Below are 11722 nucleotides of genomic sequence, written 5' to 3' on the forward strand. Positions count from 1 at the left end.
TTGAAACTTAGAAGTTGTTAATGTTTGTAGGAAAGGTTTTTGGTGGGGGTTTTTTGTAAATTGGATCAGCTATAGGTGAGGTGTAATGAAGAGAAAGACATGGGAAAAGGGTCACCTTTAGGGTCCCTGAAAGAAGTTGGAAGGGGAAACAAGTGTCTTTTAGCAAAGGTAGTGCAGGACAACAGAAAGAAAAGCAAAAGACAAGTACCAGTACAAGCTGTGCAGAGTCTGAGAATAAGCTTGAAATTCAATGCTTTTGCTGTCTTTCAGTTTTATCATTCAGCAACAATGAAACAAGATTTTTGTATTGTCTTGGTGTTTTAGTGTTTTGCATTTTTTAATCCCTTAATATTCTCAGCTAGCTCATCTCTGCTATTTTTTAGATCAGGTTTGTACATATTTCAGCATTGAGATCCATACACCACAATATCAACAGTTGTTCTGGTTTTCATTAGTACCAAAATACTTTGCCTGCAGATACTAATTTTTCAAACACAGCTGCAGTTCATAGCATTCTTTTAATATAATATTTCTTCTAATCTGTTTATTGATACTATTTCACCAGTGTATGTTTTTCTTGTTCTAATTTATGTTTCTAGCTTCTCAATTTGACAATATTCAGTTTGCTTCCCATTGTTAGCTGCTTAGTGTTTGGCATTGATTGACTTCCATGTGGTTTTGGTTTCCTAGTCTCTTGTTTATTTGATTTTCAACACAGTACCTTCCAATCCTGACATCTGCAGCTTTACTCTTAATAAGCTCATTTACTTCAAAACCTGCTTTAAAGCAGGAAGCTAATTAATAGTTCTGTCTTGCTCTAAATAAAGTTTTTCTGTAAGCTCCATTTCCAAGTCCTTCATTTGAACTTCCCCATTCTCTAATCAATACTCACAAAACTTGGCTATTGTTGCATTCACTTGTCACCATCCAGTGGGATAGTTATTGCTTTGCTGTGTACGTTTTTTTTCTCATTCATGAACATTGCTAATGTTGCATGCTTTGTGTCACTTGGTTGCTCTCATTTGGTATTCATAACTTCACAAACTGGTTACATGATAGCAGACCAGAAAGCACTAAGGGCAAAATTCTAAAGATCATCCACAATAGTTGGAAATAAAGGGTTTAACTCCATTAAATCCTTAAGCATAAAAGAAAAGGACTTTTATGAGATGTTTCAGGTCCCTTAACATAAGGTTGAAATGCGTAGATATATGCTTCTAGAACTTTTCTTTTGGCAACTCTATGCCTTCCTTATGCACCTGTGTTCCAATTTAGCAGGTAGCAGATGGCGAGTGAGGATGGATATCATTTCCAGAGACTTGGTATGCGCTAAGTGAACAGTACGGGTTCCAAGTCTCATTAACTGTTGTCAACAGCACTAGATAGCATGAGAGATGTGATTCAGATGCTTCTGGGAAACTCCAGCAGTGGAGGTGGGCTTACTACTACTTCAAAGTTGTTTTTTATTATTTTATTACTGTTTTGTTATCTTAGCCTTTGATAAAAATCAACAGTTGTGTTATGTGAATTGTTGATTTTGAAAACAAAATTATGCAATAGGTTATGCAGGTTTTGATTGCATTTTAAATTTCTGTAGTGATTTGTGTAAATTGTGCATACTCAGCTCTGTACCTCACTATTCATACAGCGTTCCTCCTGTATGAAGAGTGAATTTCTGTGAGAGAGTACTGCTGGAATCAGGGGGAAAGCATGGAAAAGGAAGGGCAATTTCTCAGCAGAAACTAGGAGTTGTATGTTTCCTGTCTACACCACAAGTTGCTAAGCTCTCAAATGAAAGTCTCGAAGAGACTTGTTCTTTTGAAACACAGGAAAGGAACTGTTAGTTTTTTAAGACATCAGATATAGCTCAGTCCTTTTAGTTTCAGGCTGTGTGAATTAAGTTTTGGGGATAATGAGTCTTTAGAACAGATTGCCGTATAAATATTAAAAACCCCCAAAACTTCAGAAAGGAAAAGGAATTGCTTTGACTAATGGAGTAAAGTCTTTAAAGATGTCTTCTTAACACTGTAGCACGTGGTCAGGGAATGAGGATGGTGCTGCAACCTGACAAACAAGTGGAGTTAAACAATATCGTGCTGCACTGCTGAGCACGAGAAACCACCTGTCAGCCTGAGGCACGAGACTGTGTTGTGTTGTACGGGAGAAGTGAGGGCAGGGGTCACTTCTCATGGTGCACACCTGGAGAGATCAGGAAAGGGAACTTCAGCAAGTATTTCTCATGTTTGTGTCCGAAAATAGCTCTTGAGGGTTTTTACTACTCATGTACTTTTTCAAGTCAAATCACTGTTTCTTCTAGCACTAATTGCCCGATCTGACACCGTAACATCGTAGCTTAGCATTTTATGATCTGTTTCATTGATTCAAAACACAGCATAGAGGAAGTTCCTGTTTCATTACTTGAACAATGTGGTTTGCAGGCTTCCGGACAAGCCTGGGTGTCTTGGGAGCCTTACGAAATGGTAAACAAGCTTGGATTTGTCCTGTATTACTCAATTACCCAAAAAAAGTTCCAATATTTTGAGCTTTATTCTTGGGATCTTGAGTATTATTTTATGAATAATGCAAAAATATTACATATTCATAACTAGTAGAAATTTGTAAAGATTCTTAATTGTGAGCTTGAGATTGTGATACTGTTTCCTGTTGATGTTTGCTGCTGAAATAGACAGTAAAATATGTTAAATACTTTCTCTTAGAAAGACCAGAGGTTGGTATCTTTCTGATCTGATGCCTATGTAAATCTTAAAATTACTTGCACTGATTAAGTTGATATTTACAGCAAATAAGAACAGAATTTGAACACTGCACGAGGAAGAAATGAAAAAGCTGCATTACTAAAACCAAATCTCCTGTTAGTGTAGCATCCTTGATCTTTTCCAGCATTCATAGTATTTTTCCTTCATTACAAAACAACACAAACACAAGTTTAAACTTGATTTATTGAAAATCTCAGTTTTGCATAATTATTCAACATGTGCAAGTCTTAAAACATTTAGTTCTGAATAAAAAGTCCATTAAGAAAAAAAACCAAACGTAATTTATATTCTCCTTTATAAATTTTATACAGTCAAAAGCAGTCTACCCAAGTACAATGTTAAATAACTGCAAGTTTGAATGCCTAATCCTTCACCCATCATAAACATATTCCAGCTTCCAAAGTCAATGAACCTTTCTAGTTATTCCCTCTTTCATTTTCTATAGTGGACCTTGAATGAAGAGCAAATACAGTCAGAGCTCTTAGTAGCAAACAGTAATTAGTTCCAGATGAACTCTGCAGACGATGGTTGCATTTTCCTTCTCCTTCTCTCGCTGTTTGTAACAGGAGACACTGAACTGCAGCAGCCCTGCATCTCTGATCAGAGCAGGCTGCATGCAGTAGCAAGTTGAACTGGGACACCAAACGCTTTTGCCACTGACGTGTAACTACAGAGGCACAGCAGAGCAGCTGGGGAACCCAAGCCCTTAAGGTGCTCTTGAAAAACTTGGCAGAGCTTATCTGTTGGAATTCTAAGCTGAAATCTCGACTCTACAGCTTGGAGAGCAGAGGTAGACATCTTTAGTCACAGCTTCCCAGAGCTGGTTCAGCATTTTGCCGATGGTTTGGAGCATCATCACACATGGTGATGCAAGCAAAGATAATAACATGGTATAGTGCTACTGGGAGAGGGACAGGGAAATGGCACGAAAGCATTATTTGCTACTCTAGCTGAAAGAAATTTTTTTTTTGTAGATGTTGATCTTATCACAGAAATAAGCTTTCTACTTCCTTCCAGGCAGTTTAGAATAGAAAGCATCATATGGAAGTAAGATACACAAAACCTTAAAGGGGTACAGTCTTATTTTGGACACAGCTTTGCAGAAAGATGAAGTAGCTCAACAGCATTTGGAGCCCTCTATGACAAGTTCTGTAATAATAATAATAATACTTCTGCTTATAAAAACTATTTAGAAATATTATTGCTAGGTCCTCTTGTCTGAAGTTGAAGCTGAAGTGCTGTTTCTGTGTTCTGTAGCCCTTGCTAGCATGTTTCATTTGAACAATATATTTCTTCAATGCACCTATTGACCCTGTTTTTATTCCTAAAACAATATTTAATCACAGAAAGTCTCAAAGTTGCAACTTTGCCATTCATACAGATGACCTCCCAACCGGCACAACACTACTACATATACTTTTTTAAAACACTTTTTAAAAAAGTGTTTTTAATAAAGTTTTTTTAAAAACTCTTAAGCTGAAATGTAGTTAACACATTTATACAAGAAATTCCAATGACTTGGCACATTGTAAAAATTACTAAGTTGAAACTACTAAACAAAAGTTAATTCTCACGCACCAGGGGTTTTGGCAAAAACTCTATACCCTCACTACACTGTTAAAAGCCATTTCATCCAGATACTATAAATTTCTGATTTGGTATTAGCTTTGCCTTAGCGCTACTACATATTCAGTTGATCATGAAACTTGAAGCCTGTACTTACTGCTCCTGTGATTTGTGCCTTAGTCAGATAACAGCTAGGTACAGAAACAGGTTATATGAAGAACGTACTTACTCAGCTGAAAGACTTGTGAGGGTGAGCAAAAAGGGAAAGTTTAGGTGAACAGCTTTGGTTTTATATGCCTATATAAGTCACCTGTTACAGCAGTCATAGCTGTAGTAAAGTGGAAAATAAGAGGGATTTTGAAACTACAACAATCAATATTTGTTTTGGCAAACCATGACACCCCCTGCCTTTATTAAAAGGAAAAAACATGAGAAATTACTTTTAAAAAAATTATTCATTACATGAGGTTACAGTAACTAAGAATCTGCAAATCATACTTCAAAGTGTGCCTGTATTTGTTTGTACACCACATAGTCACCTGTCTCATGTAACAGCCAAAAAGGTAAATAGGATTGTGCAGCTACAGGACAGAAGGATTTATGAACAGGAATTGTACCTATTTTCTCCAACTGTTTTTCCAGACTGCCTCAATTTCACATTGATGGTGCTTTTTTTAAAGTGCTGACATTAGTCATCTGTTATAAAAAGAGATCTCATGTTACATAGTTAGCCCAGTGTTTCTCCATGATGCCAAAGAACAAAAACTGAGGATTTTAAAAAACATGTAACTTTGAAGAAAAATGACAGTAACTACCAATCTTGGAAACTTGGGCACATGTAAATTCACTAAGGATTTAACAGGAACTAAACCAATGTCTAAGTTACTACCTAAACTTTTATGTGAAAATCAAGAAAATGACAGTTATATTAACATGACTTCGCATATGCACCAAGTGTGCTATGCACATAATGCCTATAAGCTAGGCATTAACAAATCCAACAAATACAAAAAATGTTAGTAGCATTTGGAAAAATGGGAGAGCTTGGGAGGAGGCATTACGTTCATGTTTTAAAAAAAAAACAAACCACAAACCACCACAAAAAAACAATAGAAAACCTCCAAACACAAACAAGACCAGCACTATCACATCCAAAAAGCCCAACATGAATTGAAAACCTGATTTTTACTGTCTGTCCACAAGAATCTGAAAGGTCTTTATTTTCTTTTCTGTAGTCTATTGCTCCCCTTCTCCCCCATACCTGTTATATTGTTATGCTCATAATATGAACATTAATGAATATTAAGTTCTGCTTTTCCTCTTATCTTCAAAGAGACTTTTCAACATGTAAACCTGAACAGCTGATACCACCACCATTACTCCCAAGTTGACCATGGACCAGAAGTTCACTCTGTCAAAGTTGCTTTCTTGTATGTTTCGGTCACGAGCCTCAAATGCTCTGAGCAGGGTCTGAATCTGGACACTTTTGCTTAATCTGGCTTTGACGCTGTTGATGGATTCCTGGTAAGTAACAAAAGAGTATTTTTAGAAAAAAGCCACCTGAATTAAATGTATAGCTTGCAGCACATACAAAATTATTAGCACTGTATTACCACCTATAATTTAATTTCTTGACAAGAGTTAATTTCATTTTAAAACATACACAACATCACAGTTTTCAGTAATTTGTCTCGTCTTTTCATTGTATATCACCTAGAAAGACTTAATTAATGTATCATTAGCTTTATGTAGTAATTTTGGTTTTTCTCTTTTATAGGTAGGGAGGTAAGTTAGAAATCAAACCTATTTGGACAAATAAAAATAGTGAATTCTGCAGAACTAATCTCAAAACAAATTATGTAGTGGCAAGCAAATGTAGAGTTTTTCTGCTGCATAATAACATTAAAGGAGTTTTTTTAATGGAAACTACCACCAGGGCTTTATCTGTAGCAAAAGAAAAGCACAGTGTTACATTCCTGTCTGCTTCTGGTGTTTCCACTGTAGTGGCTATAAGATGCTGCTTCAGCCTTGATACAAAAGCAGAATTTTGACAATCAATCTTGAATAGGACAACTAGAGGCCCTAGAAAGGACATAGAGTGTGACTGTGGAACAAGAGGAAGTACATGAACACTCCAGCTGTGACAAACAGCAGCACAAGATTCACACCTTATTCTGCACTTACTAAGTAAACATCTGGTCCTATGATCTGTTCAAGTTTCATCCACCACATAATAGATACTGACAACATAAAAGCTGAATTATCTTCTTGATATAATTATGGGTCCTGAATTAACTTTTAGTGAGAAGAGTAATATTTGCAATAAGAGAAGGCTAATAATTAAAAAAACCCAAAACACAACCCAAAACTGTAAGGTTATGGTTACCAGCAGTAACATTTTCTCTATTTCTTATTTAACAAAAATATTTCAAAAGAGCTATTCTGGGGAGCCAAATAATTTTATGATGATCAAGTTCATTGTTACACAGTAAGGAAAATGAACACCACACAAGAGCTTTAAATGTAAGACATATTTTTTGCCAGAAAATGTGTTCTCATTAAGGAATTAAACTACTAAGTGTTTATATTAGTCCTCATAGGCCTCTCAGGGAAAGCAATACTTGGCTAAGTAAACAATGGGATCAAATACTAATCTTAACTTTACAAAAATTACCAACTTCATAAGATTTTCAAGGCTAAGTTCTACATTTCTTTTTCTTTTGGAAGAGATACCAGTATGGAAACAAGTATCTATCAAATCCATTCAAATATTTTTTTGTGATTAGTGTGAGTGCAATTTTCTTCACAACTTCACACATAAATTTTGCTTTTTTCTAAGTATCTTGATTGCCAATTTTAAAGATCTGGTCAGGTTTTCAGATTCTGTATTTAGTTTTATTATTATTTAAAAGTGTATCATATACCCATAAAATATTTTAAACATTGTTTGTTTTGTTATTTAAAAATCTGCATTGTTTATGGCAATAAATAATACAGTGTAATTTTCTACATGATGTATTCGGTAAGTGTGTGCAGATGTTGGGGGTTTTGGGTCGGTTTTTTCAAAGATTGTCTGTAGCTATGATCAAACAAACAATAGCTCACTGCATTAAGAGCAGTGGTACTGGAGCATTAAGCAATCCTTTGCTTCTAGAGTATTCTCAGTATTTAATGATCATAAAGAGAGTAAGAGCTTTGACTCAGCAGTAGGCTGAATCCTACATCAAACAGGCTGAGCATATAGTTTAAGCAAACATAACCCCTCAAACAAAGTCTGCAAAGATGAACCTCTAGGTGCAAATTAACTCTCATTCTCTTTATTAGTTTGCAAAGATGTAATAAAATTTGGGGGCAAAAAACCTAATATAGTACTATCTAATTTACTGAAGATAGAAACAGTAATGCATACTTCTGCAAAGATGTGATGAAGAGGCTAACACAGAACTTTATCTTTAAACATTGATAAAAATGATGCAGTAGTTCCAACTACAACATTAGGACTCAGTAATACTTTAATGCTCAAAGTATTCATTTCATTGCTGCTAGGGAAGAATGCCCCATTTTAGCAGTAGGAAAAAAGGAGGCTGAATTGGAAACCAAGTGACTGAGAGCTAGGCAGTTTCTTCTTGCTGATGAAGAACTATTCTGAAAAGATCTTCCAGTTTCTGTGTGTAAACAAGAGATCCATGGTGCTAGGCTTCCTGTATTAGTAAAAGCAATATATGGAACTGGAATACATTCCAGGATGATGCAACAGACCACGGCAGAATGGCTACATGACATTGAGTTTTTTTCCAAATGCTCTCACATTGAATAGAATGCAAGACCAAATACTAACCAGAATATCTTCCAATTTCATGTCTAGGAGATCTGTGCCTGTAACGTACTTCTTCCAATCTTCCTCATCTTGACCATCTTCTCCCATGTTGTCCAGGATCAATTCAAAGAAAATCACCTTTTCAGAAATGGTACTGAATGTGTTGTCAAAGCAGAACATGTAATCCCCATCTTCTGTTTCCACCCTGTGTATATAAGCAAAACATGACTAACTACACTTTCTGTGCTGGTTCTCAAAAAGTCAGTTTTTGTAAGCATACCCTTCCCTTTAAGACTGACAATTGTGCACTTAGACATAACCAAATCTTCTTTTTGTATAAAAATAAGAACTCTAAAGACTCCTTACAGATTACAGAGTCACAGCAAAATAATCCCACTGACTCCAAAGGCTCAAAATTATGAAGACAGCAGCTTGCTTCCATTTCTTTTCAGGGATTTTGAATCAATGCTAATCATTACAAAAAAAAAAAAAAAAAAACCACAGTAAGTGTATTCTTATGCTGTATATTAAACTACAGCAAATATTACATATTTTGCATATTTTGACAAAAAGACTGGAAAAATAAGGGACTTTTTAGCTTCTTATTTGTATGACTCACATGATCTTTTGCTAATAGATAGGGAGACTTTTTCAACTCCATAATAACTATTTATCCACTGAACATTAACAGCTATCATTAAAACAAAAATACCCTTCACTTCATGGTACAATTCATGTACAAAGCATTCAGTGTTTATTAAAAAAAAAATTGGTATTCTCAAACTGCCCTATTAGAAAATCTTTTGTAATACTAAGGAATAAAAAGTACTCAACCTTCATTTTAGTTATATTTGCTAAAGAAACCAGAAAAGTTCTTTATGAAACACTTCTGAGTTTGAAGATTTTAAACTTACGTGTGAACTCCATCTGATTTTCTTTCATCAAAAACTAGAGTTTCACCTTTTGGGGACAGCAGATGAAAATCAACATCTAATCCTGCTCCATCCAGAACCTGTGAAACAAACAGAAGTAACCAACCTCTCTGACCAGTGGAATTCCTGTTTGCATTGCTGACAGCAACATTTTTAGATAAGGGAACAGACAAATAAAGAATCTGAAAGGTTACTCTGTCTGGATGAGCTGACACCAAACTAACTGGAAACAAATGAAAAAATGGCTCAACTTAAAAGAAACAGATTTTTAAACTAAATGTAATCTAAACCTGCCAGGCTGGGATTATATTGAACCATTCCCTAGTTGCTTTTAAGAATGTATGTATTTTTATCAACAGGCAGGGTTAGAGAACTTGTAAAAATACCAACAACAGATGGCTAAATCTGGTATTCCTATGGCAGATGTCATCAATTGGTAAGTACCTGCTCTACTCCCACTTCAGTGGAGGAGTGTTCTAACAGTCCCTTTTCTGTATATACATGTTACATATTTGCACATTGTGTGCTGACACCCCTAAGAGCTCTTTGGTGGGTCAATTAACAGTATTGATCACAGGACTAAAGCTCTTATGCCAATCTCACCTTCTTCACCTTTGATGCACGTGTAAGGTCTGAATTCTGCCAGGGCGTTCTCTTTTCCCAAAGGTAGCAGGAATTGAAGGCATTTAGCTTCCTGAGTTCTCAGGGAGTGTCTACAGCATTACAAAGCTGTGCTGCTTTAACAGTGTAACACAGCTGCAGTTCTATCACCACACCTACTGCGTTGCAGAAATTCTTTATAGGGAAGGTAGTAACTGCATAAGGGGGTGGAGAAGGATCACTTTTATGAAATTATTTAAGTCTATGCTAGGGGAATTTTTTGTTTGCTGGTTATCCAGTGAGCTTCTTGAATATAGCAGTCTGCTCCTACTGAAAAGGAGGGCAAAGTTTACACTGACTCAAACTGCCACTGAAGACTTACAAAAATAAATAAATAAATAGATAAATAATAAAATATATATATATAAAGGACAAATAAAATTACTGGGTAACAGTAATTACCAATGATTAATAATCAATTAAATGATCAAATGATCAAATTAAAAACCATACCAAGAACATAGTGTTTACTTTGTCTTTAGAGAATGACCTGCGTCCTATGTTAAACATTCCTATGCTTTAGCCACTAAAATTAAGTACAAAATAAATTTATTTGTGATAATAAACAAAGCTCCTTTACTACACATTCAAATAGAAAGATGAATCATTACTGTTAACAGTAGTGCTAAGAAATTTATGCCTGAGTAGAAATAAGTTACGTATATAATGTTATACACGTTAGTCCTTATTAAAATATTGTCTTTATTTAGCTTATGATCAAGCTAAAATCCTACTTTGTGCAAAATAAACTTCTCTTTGGCTTAGGGCTCTAAACAAAGCTTTCTTTCATTCTTGTTCAGTTCTGCATGTAACAGAATTAGAAATTAGAAAAACCCACGAATTTCAGCTTTGTCTTTCAGTTGGGAAACTGGGGAAAAAATAGATGGAGGGGAAGAGAGTCAGATCCTGGCCCGTGTCGAGGCACAGTAATAGGGTGGGAGAATATTCAGTGCAGCTTCCCTCACTATACCTATTTTACTGAAAAAAAGTCTTTGTTTCAAGGAGGAGGAATAGTCTGAGATTGAGATCTATCGCAGACATCTCTGGGAAACTCGACTCTTCTCAAGAAGAGTCAAAAGCTCAAAATCTTAACGGTAGTCCGTTAAACAGGGCAGTTCCTGTAAAACTTTCATCACTGAGATGAAAGGTATTTAATATCAGCACAAAGATAGGCAAGTACGGGCTCTGTGCATCAGCACAACGTTCCTTGTGCTTTAGAGCTACAACACAAGGTCACAACCGTGAACTTTCTACATTCTGCCCTTTTAAAGGATGGCGACTTGAGCTCTTCTAAAGTAGAAACAAAAAAGTCCCCCCACACCACCAAAAGAACGTATCAGAATAATTGAAAAGACCTGTAAGTTAATTTTTAACTCCCGAACGCAGAACTTCTAACAGTGTACAATTCCAGCGTGCCTTTGCGGGCGCTGCCGAGGCCGGCAGGGGTGCGGACAGGGCCGGGCTGCCCGCGCCCCGGTGCTGCCGCTGCTCGGGGCAGGGAACCGCGTCCCCCGGCGGGCGCCGCCTCTCAGGGCCGAGGCCGCGGCCTCGGGAAGGCAGGACCGAGCCGCCGTACGGAGGGACGGGCAGACGGCCCGGAGACGGCAGCGCCGCCGTCAGGGCGGGATGCGGGACCCCAGCTCCCCTCGGGACGCCGCGGGGAGACGCCCCCTCCCGCCCCGCCCGACCTGGTACTCGAGCTCCAGCGAGGCCTCCTTGCGCATGGGCTGGTAGAAGCACTCCTTGCGGCCGGCGGGCAGCGTGAACGTGAAGTCGCTGTCCAGGGAGGGGCTGAACTCGGCGGCGCCGGGCGGCGGCAGCAGCAGCGCGAGGCACCCGAGCGGCACCAGGAGCAGCCGCGGCCCCATCGCGGCACCGCCTCGGAGCGCGGAGCCCCCGCGCAGCACGCACCGAGCGGCGGGGCGCCCCGGGCGGGGCGGGGCCGGCATCGCCCCGCCCCCTCCGCCCCG

The 11722-nt window shown here is 37.8% G+C and overlaps 1 protein-coding gene across 1 annotated transcript; it reads right to left on the reverse strand.

Moving 5' to 3' along the window:
* Positions 1-2942: 2942 nt before the first annotated feature.
* Positions 2943-11626, reverse strand: TMED5 (transmembrane p24 trafficking protein 5). Its single transcript, XM_040073172.2, has 4 exons — positions 11441-11626; positions 9075-9172; positions 8182-8365; positions 2943-5864 (listed from the first exon to the last, which is right to left on the reverse strand). Exons 1-4 carry the CDS (start codon positions 11618-11620, stop codon positions 5646-5648), a joined length of 681 nt encoding a protein of 226 aa, XP_039929106.1. The 5' UTR covers positions 11621-11626; the 3' UTR covers positions 2943-5645.
* Positions 11627-11722: the final 96 nt, after the last annotated feature.

This window comes from Hirundo rustica, chromosome 9 (genome assembly GCF_015227805.2).
Source record: "Hirundo rustica isolate bHirRus1 chromosome 9, bHirRus1.pri.v3, whole genome shotgun sequence".
Taxonomy (NCBI): domain Eukaryota; kingdom Metazoa; phylum Chordata; class Aves; order Passeriformes; family Hirundinidae; genus Hirundo; species Hirundo rustica.